Here is an 18989-nt window from a genome sequence, read left to right as displayed (position 1 = left end):
GCAGACGGCCTATAGCACCCCTTATATACCCACCAAGCCAGCAACGAGTGATATGTGTGCAGACGACATATCACACACCTTATATACCCACCAAGCCAACAACGTGTGATATGTGTGTAGACGGCCTATCACACCCCTTATATACCCACCAAGCCAGCAACGAGTAATATGTGTGCAGACGGCCTATCACATGCCTTATATATCCACCAAGCCAGCAACGAGTGATATGTGTGCAGACGGCCTATCACACACCTTATATACCCACCAAGTCAGCAACGTGTGATATGTGTGCTGACGGCCTATCACCAGCAATGATTGATATGTGTGCAGATGGCCTATCCCACGCCTAATATACCCACCAAGCCAGCAACGAGTGATATGTGTGCAGATGGCCTATCGCACACCTTATATACCCACCAAGCCAGCAACGAGTGATATGTGTGCAGACGGCCTATCACATACCTTATATACCTTCTAAGCCAGCAACAAGTGATGTGTGTGCAGACGGCCTATCACACACCTTATATACCCACCAAGCCAGCAACGTGTGATATATGTGCAGACGGCCTATCACACCCCTTATATACCCACCAAGCCAGCAACGAGTGATATGTGTGCAGACGGCCTATCACACACCTTATGTACTCACCAAGCCAGCAACGAGTGATATGTGTGCAGACGGCCTCTCACACACCTTATATACCCACCAAGCCAGCATTGTGTGATATATGTGCAGACGGTCTATCACACACCTTATATACCCACCAAGCCAGCAACGAGTGATGTGTGTGCAGATGGCCTATCACACCTTATATACCCACCAAGCCAGCAACGTGTGATATGTGTGTAGACGGCCTATCACACACCTTATATACCCACCAAGCCAGCAAAGAGTGATATTTGTGCAGACGGCATATCACACACCTTATATACCCACCAAGCCAGCAACGAGTGATATGTGTACAGACGGCCTATCACACACCTTATACCCACCAAGCCAGCAACGAGTGATATGTGTGCAGACAGCCTATAGCACCCCTTATATACCCACCAAGCCAACAACTTGTAATATGTGTGCAGACGGCCTATCACACACCTTATATACCCTCCAAGCCAGCAACGAGTGATATGTGTGCAGACGGCCTATCACACACCTTATATACCCACCAAGCCAGCAACGTGTGATATGTGTGCAGACGGCCTATCACACATCTTATATACCCACCAAGCCAGCAACGAGTGATATGTGGGCAGACGTCCTATCACACACCTTATATACCCACCAAGCCAGCAACGTGTAATATGTGTGCAGACGGCCTATCACACACCTTGTATACACACCAAGCCAGCAACAAGTGATATGTGTGCAGACGGCCTATAACACACCTTGTATACACACCAAGCCAGCGCACGGCACGTGACATATTTCATGGGTTACGTGCTGCAGACGTCACATGTAGGAGGTGGTCAAAATAATGTGACTGGACCGTGTATTACCGCCCTGCCTAACACCAGCACCGCCTGTATTACCGCCCTGCCTAACACCAGCACCGCCTGTATTACCGCCCTGCCTAACACCAGTACCGCCTGTATTACCACCCAGCCTAACACCAGCACCACCTGTATTACCCCCCAGCCTAACACCAGCACCGCATGTATTACCACCCAGCCTAACACCAGCACCACCTGTATTACCTCCCAGCCTAACACCAGCACCGCCTGTATTACCACCCAGCCTAACACCAGTACCGCCTGTATTACCACCCAGCCTAACACCAGCACCACCTGTATTACCACCCAGCCTAACACCAGTACCGCCTGTATTACCACCCTGCCTAACACCAGCACCGCCTGTATTACCACCCAGCCTAACACCAGCACCGCCTGCATTACCACCTGCATAACACCAGCACTGCCTGTATTACCACCTGCATAACACCAGCACCGCCTGTATTACCACCCAGCCTAACACCAGTACTGCCTGTATTACCACCCAGCCTAACACCAGCACCGCCTGTATTACCACCCAGCCTAACACCAGTACCACCTGTATTACCACCCAGCCTAACACCAGCACCACCTGTATTACCACCCAGCCTAACACCAGTACCGCATGTATTACCACCCTGCCTAACACCAGCACCGCCTGTATTACCACCCAGTCTAACACCAGCACCGCCTGCATTACCACCTGCATAACACCAGCACTGCCTGTATTACCACCTGCATAACACCAGCACCGCCTGTATTACCACCAGCCTAACACCAGCACCGCCTGTATTACCACCCAGCCTAACACCAGCACCGCCTGTATTACCACCCAGCCTAACACCAGCACCACCTGTATTACCACCCAGCCTAACACCAGTACCACCTGTATTACCACCCAGCCTAACACCAGCACCGCCTGTATTACCACCCAGCCTAAAACCAGCACCGCCTGTATTACCACCCTGCCTAACACCAGCACCACCTGTATTACCACACAGCCTAACACCAGCACCACCTGTATTACCACCCAGCCTAACACAGCACCACCTGTATTACCGCACAGCCTAACACCAGCACCACCTGTATTACCGCACAGCCTAACACCAGCACCACCTGTATTACCACCCAGCCTAACACCAGCACCACCTGTATTACCACCCAGCCTAAAACCAGCACCACCTGTATTACCGCACAGCCTAACACCAGCACCGCCTGTATTACCACCCAGCCTAAAACCAGCACCACCTGTATTACCACCCAGCCTAACACCAGCACCACCTGTATTACCACCCAGCCTAACACCAGTACCGCCTGTATTACCACCCAGCCTAAAACCAGCACCGCCTGTATTACCACCCAGCCTAACACCAGTACCGCCTGTATTACCACCCAGCCTAACACCAGCACCACCTGTATTACCACACAGCCTAACACCAGCACCGCCTGTATTACCACCCAGCCTAACACCAGTACCGCCTGTATTACCACCCAGCCTAACACCAGCACCACCTGTATTACCACACAGCCTAACACCAGCACCGCCTGTATTACCACCCAGCCTAACACCAGCACCACCTGTATTATCACCCAGCCTAACACCAGCACCACCTGTATTACCACCCAGCCTAACACCAGTACCACCTGTATTACCACCCAGCCTAACACCAGCACCGCCTGTATTACCACCCAGCCTAACACCAGTACCACCTGTATTACCGCACAGCCTAACACCAGCACCGCCTGCATTACCACCCAGCCTAACACCAGCACCGCCTGTATTACCACCCAGCCTAACACCAGCACCACCTGTATTACCACCCAGCCTAACACCAGCACCGCCTGTATTACCACCCAGCCTAACATCAGCACCGCCTGCATTACCACCCAGCCTAACACCAGCACCACCTGTATTACCACCCAGCCTAACACCAGCACCACCTGTATTACCACCCAGCCTAACACCAGCACCGCCTGTATTACCACCCAGCCTAACACCAGCACCACCTGTATTACCACCCAGCCTAACACCAGCACCGCCTGTATTACCACCCAGCCTAACACCAGCACCACCTGTATTACCACCCAGCCTAACACCAGTACCACCTGTATTACCACCCAGCCTAACACCAGCACCGCCTGTATTACCACCCAGCCTAACACCAGTACCACCTGTATTACCGCCCAGCCTAACACCAGCACCGCCTGTATTACCACCCAGCCTAACACCAGCACCACCTGCATTACCACCCAGCCTAACACCAGCACCGCCTGTATTACCACCCAGCCTAACACCAGCACCACCTGTATTACCACCCAGCCTAACACCAGCACCGCCTGTATTACCACCCAGCCTAACACCAGCACCGCCTGTATTACCACCCAGCCTAACACCAGCACCGCCTGTATTACCACCCAGCCTAACACCAGCACCGCCTGCATTACCACCCAGCCTAACACCAGCACTGCCTGTATTACCACCCAGCCTAACATCAGCACCGCCTGTATTACCACCCAGCCTAACACCAGCACCGCCTGTATTACCACCCAGCCTAACACCAGCACCGCCTGTATTACCACCCAGCCTAACATCAGCACCGCCTGTATTACCACCCAGCCTAACACCAGCACCGCCTGTATTACCACCCAGCCTAACATCAGCACCGCCTGTATTACCACCCAGCCTAACACTAGCACCACCTGTATTACCACCCAGCCTAACACCAGCACCGCCTGTATTACCACACTGCCTAACACCAGCACCACCTGTGTTACCGCCCTGCCTAACACCAGCACCGCCTGTATTACCACCCTGCCTAACACCAGCACCGCCTGTATTACCACCCAGCCTAACACCAGTACCACCTGTATTACCGCCCTGCCTAACACCAGCACCGCCTGTATTATCGCCCTGCCTAACACCAGCACCACCTGTATTACCACACAGCCTAACACCAGTACCACCTGTATTACCACCCTGCCTAACACCAGCACCGCCTGTATTACCACCCAGCCTAACACCAGCACCACCTGTATTACCACCCAGCCTAACACCAGCACCGCCTGTATTACCACCCAGCCTAACACCAGCACCGCCTGTATTACCACACAGCCTAACACCAGCACCACCTGTATTACCACCCTGCCTAACACCAGCACTGTCTGTATTACCACACTGCCTAACACCAGCACCGCCTGTATTACCACCCAGCCTAAGACCAGCACTGTCTGTATTACCACCCAGCCTAACAACAGCACCACCTGTATTACCACCCAGCCTAACACCAGCACCGCCTGTATTACCACCCAGCCTAACACCAGCACCACCTGTATTACCACCCAGCCTAACACCAGCACCGCCTGTATTACCACCCAGCCTAACACCAGCACCGCCTGTATTACCACCCAGCCTAACACCAGCACCACCTGTATTACCACCCAGCCTAACACCAGCACCGCCTGTATTACCACCCAGCCTAACACCAGCACTGTCTGTATTACCACCCAGCCTAACACCAGCACTGTCTGTATTACCACACAGCCTAACACCAGTACCACCTGTATTACCGCCCTGCCTAACACCAGCACCGCCTGTATTATCGCCCTGCCTAACACCAGCACCGCCTGTATTACCACCCAGCCTAACACCAGCACCGCCTGTATTACCACCCAGCCTAACACCAGCACCGCCTGTATTACCACCCAGCCTAACACCAGCACCACCTGTATTACCACCCAGCCTAACACCAGCACCACCTGTATTACCACCCAGCCTAACACCAGCACCACCTGTATTACCACCCAGCCTAACACCAGCACCGCCTGTATTACCACACAGCCTAACACCAGCACCACCTGTATTACCACCCAGCCTAACACCAGCACCGCCTGTATTACCACACAGCCTAACACCAGTACCGCCTGTATTACCACCCAGCCTAACACCAGCACCAGCTGTATTACCACCCAGCCTAACACCAGCACCACCTGTATTACCACCCAGCCTAACACCAGCACCGCCTGTATTACCACCCAGCCTAACACCAGCACCGCCTGTATTACCACACAGCCTAACACCAGCACCACCTGTATTACCACCCAGCCTAACACCAGCACCGCCTGTATTACCACCCAGCCTAACACCAGCACCGCCTGTATTACCACCCAGCCTAACACCAGCACCACCTGTATTACCACCCAGCCTAACACCAGCACCGCCTGTATTACCACCCAGCCTAACACCAGCACCACCTGTATTACCACCCAGCCTAACACCAGCACCGCCTGTATTACCACACAGCCTAACACCAGCACCACCTGTATTACCACCCAGCCTAACACCAGCACCACCTGTATTACCACCCAGCCTAACACCAGCACCGCCTGTATTACCACCCAGCCTAACACCAGCACTGTCTGTATTACCACCCAGCCTAACACCAGAACCACCTGTATTACCACACAGCCTAACACCAGCACCGCCTGTATTACCACACAGCCTAACACCAGCACCACCTGTATTACCACCCAGCCTAACACCAGCACCGCCTGTATTACCACACAGCCTAACACCAGTACCGCCTGTATTACCACCCAGCCTAACACCAGCACCAGCTGTATTACCACCCAGCCTAACACCAGCACCGCCTGCATTACCACCCAGCCTAACACCAGCACCGCCTGTATTACCACACAGCCTAACACCAGCACCACCTGTATTACCACCCAGCCTAACACCAGCACCGCCTGTATTACCACACAGCCTAACACCAGCACCACCTGTATTACCACCCAGCCTAACACCAGCACCGCCTGTATTACCACACAGCCTAACACCAGTACCACCTGTATTACCACCCAGCCTAACACCAGCACCGCCTGTATTACCACCCAGCCTAACACCAGCACCACCTGTATTACCACCCAGCCTAACACCAGCACCGCCTGTATTACCACACAGCCTAACACCAGTACCGCCTGTATTACCACACAGCCTAACACCAGTACCGCCTGTATTACCACCCAGCCTAACACCAGCACCAGCTGTATTACCACCCAGCCTAACACCAGCACCGCCTGTATTACCACCCAGCCTAACACCAGCACCGCCTGTATTACCACCCAGCCTAACACCAGCACCGCCTGTATTACCACACAGCCTAACACCAGTACCGCCTGTATTACCACCCAGCCTAACACCAGCACTGCCTGTATTACCACCCAGCCTAACACCAGCACCGCCTGCATTACCACCCAGCCTAACACCAGCACCACCTGTATTACCACCCAGCCTAACACCAGCACCGCCTGTATTACCACCCAGCCTAACACCAGCACCGCCTGTATTACCACCCAGCCTAACACCAGCACCACCTGTATTACCACCCAGCCTAACACCAGCACCGCCTGTATTACCACCCAGCCTAACACCAGCACCGCCTGTATTACCACCCAGCCTAATACCAGCACCGCCTGTATTACCATACAGCCTAACACCAGCACCGCCTGTATTACCCCCCAGCCTAACACCAGCACCACCTGTATTACCACCCAGCCTAACACCAGTACCGCCTGTATTACCACCCAGCCTAACACCAGCACCGCCTGTATTACCACCCAGCCTAACACCAGCACCACCTGTATTACCACCCAGCCTAACACCAGCACCGCCTGTATTACCACACAGCCTAACACCAGTACCGCCTGTATTACCACACAGCCTAACAACAGTACCGCCTGTATTACCACCCAGCCTAACACCAGCACCAGCTGTATTACCACCCAGCCTAACACCAGCACCGCCTGTATTACCACCCAGCCTAACACCAGCACCGCCTGTATTACCACCCAGCCTAACACCAGCACCGCCTGTATTACCACACAGCCTAACACCAGTACCGCCTGTATTACCACCCAGCCTAACACCAGCACCGCCTGTATTACCACCCAGCCTAACACCAGCACCGCCTGCATTACCACCCAGCCTAACACCAGCACCACCTGTATTACCACCCAGCCTAACACCAGCACCGCCTGTATTACCACCCAGCCTAACACCAGCACCGCCTGTATTACCACCCTGCCTAACACCAGTACCACCTGTATTACCATACAGCCTAACACCAGCACTGCCTGTATTACCACCCAGCCTAACACCAGTACCGCCTGTATTACCATACAGCCTAACACCAGCACCGCCTGTATTACCACACTGCCTAACACCAGCACCGCCTGTATTACCATACAGCCTAACACCAGCACCGCCTGTATTACCACCCAGCCTAACACCAGCACCACCTGTATTACCACCCAGCCTAACACCAGCACCGCCTGTATTACCACCCAGCCTAACACCAGCACCGCCTGTATTACCATACAGCCTAACACCAGCACTGCCTGTATTACCACCCAGCCTAACACCAGCACCGCCTGTATTACCATACAGCCTAACACCAGCACCGCCTGTATTACCACACTGCCTAACACCAGCACTGCCTGTATTACCACCCAGCCTAACACCAGTACCACCTGTATTACCACCCAGCCTAACACCAGCACCGCCTGTATTACCATACAGCCTAACACCAGCACCACCTGTATTACCACCCAGCCTAACACCAGCACCGCCTGTATTACCATACAGCCTAACACCAGCACCACCTGTATTACCACCCAGCCTAACACCAGCACCGCCTGTATTACCACCCAGCCTAACACCAGCACCGCCTGTATTACCACCCAGCCTAACACCAGTACCGCCTGTATTACCACCCAGTCTAACACCAGCACCGCCTGTATTACCACCCAGCCTAACACCAGCACTGCCTGTATTACCACACAGCCTAACACCAGCACCGCCTGTATTACCACCCAGCCTAACACCAGCACCGCCTGTATTACCACCCAGCCTAATACCAGTACCGCCTGTATTACCACCCAGCCTAACACCAGCACCGCCTGTATTACCGCCTGCCTAATACCAGCACCACCTGTATTACCACCCAGCCTAACACCAGCACCGCCTGTATTACCGCCTGCCTAATACCAGCACCACCTATATTACCACCCAGCCTAACACCAGCACTGCCTGTATTACCGCCTGCCTAATACCAGCACCACCTGTATTACCACCCAGCCTAACACTAGTACCACCTGTATTACCACCCAGCCTAACACCAGCACCGCCTGTATTACCACACAGCCTAACACCAGCACCACCTGTATTACCACCCAGCCTAACACCAGCACCGCCTGTATTACCACCCAGCCTAACACCAGCACCGCCTGTATTACCACACAGCCTAACACCAGCACCACCTGTATTACCACCCAGCCTAACACCAGCACCGCCTGTATTACCACCTGCCTAACACCAGTACCACCTGTATTACCTCCCAGCCTAACACCAGCACCGCCTGTATTACCACCCCGACCCTCCAGTATAGCCCGGTCTACCATTGTTCTGTGCTTGTGTGTCTCTAGTTCGGACGTGGACCCCGGGTTTGAGCTCAGTCTCCAGTTGTACAGTTGCGCCATGGATGAAGACTTCTCACTCTCTGGGACTCCACGAAGACTGTCCACCAAGCTGAGCAGCTCCCTGGGGAGATCCTCTGGCCGCAGAGTACGAGGCGCTATAGATGGAGCATGCAACAACGGTGGCGGAATCCCCATCCTACTGCCGACCCCCAATGTACCGTGAGTGTATAGCACAATATCCAGCTGGGATGGGTTCCGGGCTGGTACCTGTATGTTATATATATATATTATATGATCCTTGTCACTTATTACAGGGGCCCTAAATTCCAGCTCCTGGCACACACCAAAATGACCCTGGCAGATGTACAGGACGGTTTCCGCACACACGACCTCACAAATAACAGCTCAGGTAAGTCCAGGTAGCTGAGCCTCAGCTGCCGCAGAAATGACGCTCTGATCTGCATTAGTGACCTCACAGAGGCATGATGATGTAATAAGTGCTATAGTGCATTATGCAATGGTGTCACAGTCTGACAGTGATAAGAGCACCACCTAGTGGTCCTCCGTGGCATCACCAGGGTAATCTGCGAATAACTTTACCCTTCCATTCTCCACAACATTGTGTAAGTCGTTACTTTGGTCCAGATTCACCTTGAGTTGCAGAAAACTACAACTCCTTTCTCTAGCATGCGGGGCGCCACGCAACACAGGGCAAGGCCGCCTCGCCTGCCGGGTCCCATCCCCCTCCCGGCTGGTCACCGTCGCCGGGCCACAGCTGCTTGTGATGTCACATAGCCGCCACAGCCCGCCCCGCAAGTGATCCAGACCAGAATAAAGCTGCCAGCACCTGGGAGCTACATGCACAAGCAGCCAGTATTTACCCTGCATGCAAAGTAAAACATCCCCCCCATATTGCACCATGGTTTGTTCCAGGTGTGACCTCATTTGCTTTTTATTTTGCTTTGTTCCCAACTCTGAATCAGCCCCATAAGGTGCACATAGTGCGGCTGCTTACATGGAACCATCAGCGATAGCGCTAATATGGTAATGCGGCAATAGGGGGCGTCACACCTCCAGCATACATTAATAATCCGAACTGCATCCAAGGACGCCATATTGGATCATCTCCGACACATCATAACCCATGGGGACGTGACATAAGTCTCCTTTCCACAGTCCCCACAGTCCCTGTCATTCCACGTCTCATCCCCACAGTACCCGTCATTCCCCGTCTCATCCCCACAGTCCCGGTCATTCCACGTCTCATCCCCAAAGTACCCGTCATTCCCCGTCTCATCCCCACAGTCCCCGTCATTCCACGTCACATCCCCACAGTCCCTGTAATTCCCCATCTCATCCCCACAGTCCCTGTCATTCCACGTCTCATCCCCACAGTCATCATCATTCCACGTCTCATCCCCACAGTCACCGTCATTCCACGTCTCTTCCCCACAGTCACCATCATTCCACGTCTCATCCCCACAGTCCCTGTCATTCCACGTCTAATTCCCACAGTTCCCATCATTCCACGTCTCATCCCTACAGTCCCTGTCATTCCACATCTCATCTCCACAGTCACTGTCATTCCACGTCTCATCCCCACAGTCCCTGTCATTCCACGTCTCATCCCCACAGTCCCCATCATTCCACGTCTCATCCCCACAGTCCCTGTCATTCCACGTCTAATTCCCACAGTTCCCATCATTCCACATCTCATCCCCACAGTCCCCGTCATTCCACGTCTCACCCCCACAGTCACCATCATTCCACATCTCATCCCCACAGTCACCATCATTCCACATCTCATCCCCACAGTCCCTGTCATTCCACGTCTCATCCCTGTCATTCCATGTCTCATCCCCACAGTCACCGTCATTCCACGTCTCATCCCCACAGTCCCTGTCATTCCACGTCTCATCCCCACAATTCCCTGTCATTCCACGTCTCATCCCCACAGTCCCTGTCATTCCACGTCTCATCCCCACAGTTCCCTGTCATTCCACGTCTCATCCCCACAGTCACCGTCATTACACGTCTCATCCCCACAGTCCCTGTCATTCCCCATCTCATCCCCACAGTCCCTGTCATAACCCATCTCATCCCCACAGTCCCTGTCATTCCACGTCTCATCCCCACAGTCCCCGTCATTCCCCGTCTCATCCCCACAGTCCCTGTCATTCCACGTCTCATCCCCACAGTACCCGTCATTCCACGTCTCATTCCCACAGTCCCCGTCATTCCACGTCTCATCCTCACAGTCCCCGTCATTCCACGTCACATCCCCACAGTCCCTGTAATTCCCCATCTCATCCCCACAGTCCCCGTCATTCCACGTCTCATCCTCACAGTCCCCGTCATTCCACGTCACATCCCCACAGTCCCTGTAATTCCCCATCTCATCCCCACAGTCCCCGTCATTCCACGTCTCATCCCCACAGTCCCTGTAATTCCCCATCTCATCCCCACAGTCCCTGTAATTCCCCATCTCATCCCCACAGTCCCCGTCATTCCACGTCTCATCCCCACAGTCCCTGTAATTCCCCATCTCATCCCCACAGTCCCCGTCATTCCACGTCTCATCCCCACAGTACCCGTCATTCCACGTCACATCCCCACAGTCCCTGTCATTCCCCATCTCATCCCCACAGTCCCTGTCATTTCACGTCTCATCCCCACAGTCTCCGTCATTCCACATCTCATCCCCACAGTCCCTGTCATTCCACGTCTCATCCCCACAGTCATCATCATTCCACGTCTCATCCCTGTCATTCCACATCTCATCCCCACAGTCCCTGTCATTCCATGTCTCATCCCCACAGTCCCTGTCATTCCCCATCTCATCCCCACAGTCCCTGTCATTCCACGTCTCATCCCCACAGTCACCATCATTCCACATCTCATCCCCACAGTCCCTGTCATTCCACGTCTCATCCCTGTCATTCCACATCTCATCCCCACAGTCCCTGTCATTCCACATCTCATCCCCACAGTCCCTGTCATTCCACGTCTCATCCCCACAGTCACCGTCATTCCACGTCTCATCCCCACAGTCATCATCATTACACGTCTCATCCCCACAGTTCCCTGTAATTCCACGTCTCATACCCACAGTTCCCTGTCATTCCACGTCTCATCCCCACAGTCCCTGTCATTCCCCATCTCATCCCCACAGTCCCTGTCATTCCCCATCTCATCCCCACAGTCCCTGTCATTCCACGTCTCATCCCCACAGTCACCATCATTCCGCATCTCATCCCCACAGTCCCTGTCATTCCATGTCTCATCCCTGTCATTCCACATCTCATCCCCACAGTCCCTGTCATTCCACGTCTCATCCCCACAGTCCCTGTCATTCCACGTCTCATCCCCACAGTCACCATCATTCCACGTCTCATCCCCACAGTCACCATCATTCCACGTCTCATCCCCACAGTCACCATCATTCCACGTCTCATCCCCACAGTCACCATCATTCCACGTCTCATCCCCACAGTCACCATCATTCCAAGTCTCATCCCCACAGTCACCATCATTCCACATCTCATCCCCACAGTCACCATCATTCCACGTCTCATCCCCACAGTCACCGTCATTCCACGTTTCATCCCCACAGTCACCATCATTCCACGTCTCATCCCCACAGTCACCATCATTCCAAGTCTCATCCCCACAGTCACCATCATTCCACGTCTCATCCCCACAGTCACCATCATTCCACGTCTCATCCCCACAGTCACCATCATTCCAAGTCTCATCCCCACAGTCACCATCATTCCAAGTCTCATCCCCACAGTCACCATCATTCCACGTCTCATCCCCACAGTCACCATCATTCCAAGTCTCATCCCCACAGTCACCATCATTCCAAGTCTCATCCCCACAGTCACCATCATTCCACGTCTCATCCCCACAGTCACCATCATTCCACGTCTCATCCCCACAGTCACAGTCATTCCAAGTCTCATCCCCACAGTCCCTGTCATTCCACGTCTCATCCCCACAGTTCCCTGTCATTCCACGTCTCATCCCCGCAGTCCCTGTCATTCCACGTCTCATCCCCGCAGTCCCTGTCATTCCACGTCTCATCCCCACAGTCCCTGTCATTCCAAGTCTCATCCCCACAGTTCCCTGTCATTCCACGTCTCATCCCCACAGTCTCCGTCATTCCACATCTAATCCCCACAGTCCCTGTCATTCCACGTCTCATCCCCACAGTCACTGTCATTCCACGTCTCATCCCCACAGTCTCCGTCATTCCACATCTAATCCCCACAGTCCCTGTCATTCCACGTTTCATCCCCACAGTCCCTGTCATTCCACGTCTCATCCCCACAGTCCCTGTCATTCCACGTCTCATCCCCACAGTCACCATCATTCCACGTCTCATCCCCACAGTCACCATCATTACACGTCTCATCCCCACAGTCACCATCATTCCACGTCTCATCCCCACAGTCACCATCATTCCAAGTCTCATCCCCACAGTCACCATCATTCCACGTCTCATCCCCACAGTCACCATCATTCCAAGTCTCATCCCCACAGTCACCATCATTCCACGTCTCATCCCCACAGTCACCATCATTCCACGTCTCATCCCCACAGTCACCATCATTCCACGTCTCATCCCCACAGTCACCATCATTCCAAGTCTCATCCCCACAGTCACCATCATTCCACGTTTCATCCCCACAGTCCCTGTCATTCCACGTCTCATCCCCACAGTCACCATCATTCCACGTCTCATCCCCACAGTCACCATCATTCCACGTCTCATCCCCACAGTCACCGTCATTCAAATCTCATCCCCACAGTCACCATCATTCCAAGTCTCATCCCCACAGTTCCCTGTCATTCCACGTCTCATCCCTACAGTCACCGTCATTCCAAGTCTCATCCCCACAGTTCCCTGTCATTCCACGTCTCATCCCCACAGTCACCGTCATTCCAAGTCTCATCCCCACAGTTCCCTGTCATTCCACGTCTCATCCCCACAGTTCCCTGTCATTCCACGTCTCATCCCCACAGTCCCTGTCATTCCACGTCTCATCCCCACAGTCACCGTCATTCCAAGTCTCATACCCACAGTTCCCTGTCATTCCACGTCTCATCCCCGCAGTCCCTGTCATTCCACGTCTCATCCCCGCAGTCCCTGTCATTCCAAGTCTCATCCCCACAGTTCCCTGTCATTCCAAGTCTCATCTCCACAGTTCCCTGTCATTCCACGTCTCATCCCCACAGTTCCCTGTCATTCCACATCTCTTCCCCACAGTCCCTGTCATTCCACGTCTCATCCCCACAGTTCCCTGTCATTCCAAGTCTCATCCCCACAGTTCCCTGTCATTCCACGTCTCATCCACGCAGTCCCTGTCATTCCAAGTCTCATCCCCACAGTTCCCTGTCATTCCAAGTCTCATCCCCACAGTTCCCTGTCATTCCAAGTCTCATCCCCACAGTTCCCTGTCATTCCACATCTCTTCCCCACAGTCCCTGTCATTCCACGTCTCATCCCCACAGTTCCCTGTCATTCCAAGTCTCATCCCCACAGTTCCCTGTCATTCCAAGTCTCATCCCCACAGTTCCCTGTCATTCCACGTCTCATCCCCACAGTTCCCTGTCATTCCACGTCTCATCCCCACAGTTCCCTGTCATTCCAAGTCTCATCCCCACAGTTCCCTGTCATTCCAAGTCTCATCCCCACAGTTCCCTGTCATTCCAAGTCTCATCCCCACAGTTCCCTGTCATTCCAAGTCTCATCCCCACAGTTCCCTGTCATTCCACATCTCTTCCCCACAGTCCCTGTCATTCCACGTCTCATCCCCACAGTTCCCTGTCATTCCAAGTCTCATCCACGCAGTCCCTGTCATTCCAAGTCTCATCCCCACAGTTCCCTGTCATTCCAAGTCTCATCCCCACAGTTCCCTGTCATTCCACGTCTCATCCCCACAGTTCCCTGTCATTCCACGTCTCATCCCCACAGTTCCCTATCATTCCACATCTCTTCCCCACAGTCCCTGTCATTCCACGTCTCATCCCCACAGTCACTGTCATTCCTCGTCTCATCCCCACAGTCTCCGTCATTCCACATCTAATCCCCACAGTCCCTGTCATTCCACGTCTCATCCCTGTCATTCCACATCTCATCCCCACAGTCCCTGTCATTCCACGTTTCATCCCCACAGTCCCTGTCATTCCACGTCTCATCCCCACAGTCCCTGTCATTCCACGTCTCATCCCCACAGTCACCATCATTCCACGTCTCATCCCCACAGTCACCATCATTACACGTCTCATCCCCACAGTCACCATCATTCCACGTCTCATCCCCACAGTCACCATCATTCCACGTCTCATCCCCACAGTCACCATCATTACACGTCTCATCCCCACAGTCACCATCATTCCACGTCTCATCCCCACAGTCACCATAATTCCAAGTCTCATCCCCACAGTCACCATCATTCCACGTCTCATCCCCACAGTCACCATCATTCCACGTCTCATCCCCACAGTCACCATCATTCCAAGTCTCATCCCCACAGTCACCATCATTCCGCGTCTCATCCCCACAGTCACCATCATTCCACGTTTCATCCCCACAATCCCTGTCATTCCACGTCTCATCCCCACAGTCACCATCATTCCACGTCTCATCCCCACAGTCACCATCATTACACGTCTCATCCCCACAGTCACCGTCATTCAAATCTCATCCCCACAGTCCCTGTCATTCTACGTCTCATCCCCACAGTCACCGTCATTCCAAGTCTCATCCCCACAGTCACCGTCATTCCAAGTCTCATCCCCACAGTCACCGTCATTCCAAGTCTCATCCCCACAGTTCCCGGTCATTCCACGTCTCATCCCCACAGTCACCGTCATTCCAAGTCTCATCCCCACAGTTCCCTGTCATTCCACGTCTCATCCCCACAGTTCCCTGTCATTCCACGTCTCATCCCCACAGTCACCATCATTCCACGTCTCATCCCCACAGTCACCATCATTCCACGTCTCATCCCCACAGTCACCATCATTCCACGTCTCATCCCCACAGTCACCATCATTCCACGTCTCATCCCCACAGTCACCATCATTCCACGTCTCATCCCCACAGTCACCATCATTCCACGTTTCATCCCCACAGTCCCTGTCATTCCACGCCTCATCCCCACAGTCACCATCATTCCACGTCTCATCCCCACAGTCACCATCATTACACGTCTCATCCCCACAGTCCCTGTCATTCCACGTCTCATCCCCACAGTCACCGTCATTCAAATCTCATCCCCACAGTCACCATCATTCCAAGTCTCATCCCCACAGTTCCCTGTCATTCCACGTCTCATCCCCACAGTCACCGTCATTCCAAGTCTCATCCCCACAGTTCCCTGTCATTCCACGTCTCATCCCTGTCATTCCACATCTCATCCCCACAGTCCCTGTCATTCCACGTTTCATCCCCACAGTCCCTGTCATTCCACGTCTCATCCCCACAGTCCCTGTCATTCCACGTCTCATCCCCACAGTCACCATCATTCCAAGTCTCATCCCCACAGTCACCATCATTCCACGTCTCATCCCCACAGTCACCATCATTCCACGTCTCATCCCCACAGTCACCATCATTCCAAGTCTCATCCCCACAGTCACCATCATTCCGCGTCTCATCCCCACAGTCACCATCATTCCACGTTTCATCCCCACAATCCCTGTCATTCCACGTCTCATCCCCACAGTCACCATCATTCCACGTCTCATCCCCACAGTCACCATCATTACACGTCTCATCCCCACAGTCACCGTCATTCAAATCTCATCCCCACAGTCACCATCATTACACGTCTCATCCCCACAGTCACCGTCATTCAAATCTCATCCCCACAGTCCCTGTCATTCTACGTCTCATCCCCACAGTCACCGTCATTCCAAGTCTCATCCCCACAGTTCCTTGTCATTCCACGTCTCATCCCCACAGTCACCGTCATTCCAAGTCTCATCCCCACAGTTCCCTGTCATTCCACGTCTCATCCCCACAGTCACCGTCATTCCAAGTCTCATCCCCACAGTTCCCTGTCATTCCACGTCTCATCCCCACAGTTCCCTGTCATTCCACGTCTCATCCCCACAGTCACCATCATTCCACGTCTCATCCCCACAGTCACCATCATTCCACGTCTCATCCCCACAGTCACCATCATTCCACGTCTCATCCCCACAGTCACCATCATTCCACGTCTCATCCCCACAGTCACCATCATTCCACGTCTCATCCCCACAGTCACCATCATTCCACGTTTCATCCCCACAGTCCCTGTCATTCCACGCCTCATCCCCACAGTCACCATCATTACACGTCTCATCCCCACAGTCCCTGTCATTCCACGTCTCATCCCCACAGTCACCGTCATTCAAATCTCATCCCCACAGTCACCATCATTCCAAGTCTCATCCCCACAGTTCCCTGTCATTCCACGTCTCATCCCCACAGTCACCGTCATTCCAAGTCTCATCCCCACAGTTCCCTGTCATTCCACGTCTCATCCCTGTCATTCCACATCTCATCCCCACAGTCCCTGTCATTCCACGTTTCATCCCCACAGTCCCTGTCATTCCACGTCTCATCCCCACAGTCCCTGTCATTCCACGTCTCATCCCCACAGTCACCATCATTCCATGTCTCATCCCCACAGTCACCATCATTCCACGTCTCATCCCCACAGTCACCATCATTCCAAGTCTCATCCCCACAGTCACCATCATTCCACGTCTCATCCCCACAGTCACCATCATTCCACGTCTCATCCCCACAGTCACCATCATTCCACGTCTCATCCCCACAGTCACCATCATTCCAAGTCTCATCCCCACAGTCACCATCATTCCACGTCTCATCCCCACAGTCACCATCATTCCACGTCTCATCCCCACAGTCACCATCATTCCACGTTTCATCCCCACAGTCCCTGTCATTCCACGTCTCATCCCCACAGTCACCATCATTCCACGTCTCATCCCCACAGTCACCATCATTACACGTCTCATCCCCACAGTCCCTGTCATTCCACGTCTCATCCCCACAGTCACCATCATTCCACGTCTCATCCCCACAGTCACCATCATTTCAAGTCTCATCCCCACAGTTCCCTGTCATTCCACGTCTCATCCCCACAGTCACCGTCATTCCAAGTCTCATCCCCACAGTTCCCTGTCATTCCACGTCTCATCCCCACAGTCACCGTCATTCCAAGTCTCATCCCCACAGTTCCCTGTCATTCCACGTCTCATCCCCACAGTTCCCTGTCATTCCACGTCTCATCCCCACAGTCCCTGTCATTCCACGTCTCATCCCCACAGTCACCGTCATTCCAAGTCTCATACCCACAGTTCCCTGTCATTCCACGTCTCATCCCCGCAGTCCCTGTCATTCCACGTCTCATCCCCGCAGTCCCTGTCATTCCAAGTCTCATCCCCACAGTTCCCTGTCATTCCAAGTCTCATCCCCACAGTTCCCTGTCATTCCACGTCTCATCCCCACAGTTCCCTGTCATTCCACATCTCTTCCCCACAGTCCCTGTCATTCCACGTCTCATCCCCACAGTTCCCTGTCATTCCAAGTCTCATCCCCACAGTTCCCTGTCATTCCACGTCTCATCCACGCAGTCCCTGTCATTCCAAGTCTCATCCCCACAGTTCCCTGTCATTCCAAGTCTCATCCCCACAGTTCCCTGTCATTCCAAGTCTCATCCCCACAGTTCCCTGTCATTCCACATCTCTTCCCCACAGTCCCTGTCATTCCACGTCTCATCCCCACAGTTCCCTGTCATTCCAAGTCTCATCCCCACAGTTCCCTGTCATTCCACGTCTCATCCACGCAGTCCCTGTCATTCCAAGTCTCATCCCCACAGTTCCCTGTCATTCCAAGTCTCATCCCCACAGTTCCCTGTCATTCCACGTCTCATCCCCACAGTTCCCTGTCATTCCACGTCTCATCCCCACAGTTCCCTGTCATTCCACATCTCTTCCCC

The 18989-nt window shown here is 53.6% G+C and overlaps 1 protein-coding gene across 7 annotated transcripts in view; it reads left to right on the top strand.

Moving 5' to 3' along the window:
- The window catches only part of RTKN (rhotekin), a 286830-nt gene that overhangs the window by 228868 nt on the left and 38973 nt on the right, over positions 1-18989 (top strand). For all 7 annotated transcript variants that reach the window (XM_063925607.1, XM_063925598.1, XM_063925617.1 and 4 more), the window contains 2 exons: positions 8971-9183; positions 9279-9373. In XM_063925607.1, the coding sequence (XP_063781677.1) occupies positions 8971-9183; positions 9279-9373 (308 nt within the window). The remainder of the gene's footprint in view (positions 1-8970; positions 9184-9278; positions 9374-18989) is intronic.

The sequence above is a fragment of the Pseudophryne corroboree genome, chromosome 1 (assembly GCF_028390025.1).
Source record: "Pseudophryne corroboree isolate aPseCor3 chromosome 1, aPseCor3.hap2, whole genome shotgun sequence".
Taxonomy (NCBI): Eukaryota; Metazoa; Chordata; class Amphibia; order Anura; family Myobatrachidae; genus Pseudophryne; species Pseudophryne corroboree.
Note: the sequence above shows the minus strand (reverse complement) of the source record. Positions and strands in the feature narration are given on the sequence as shown.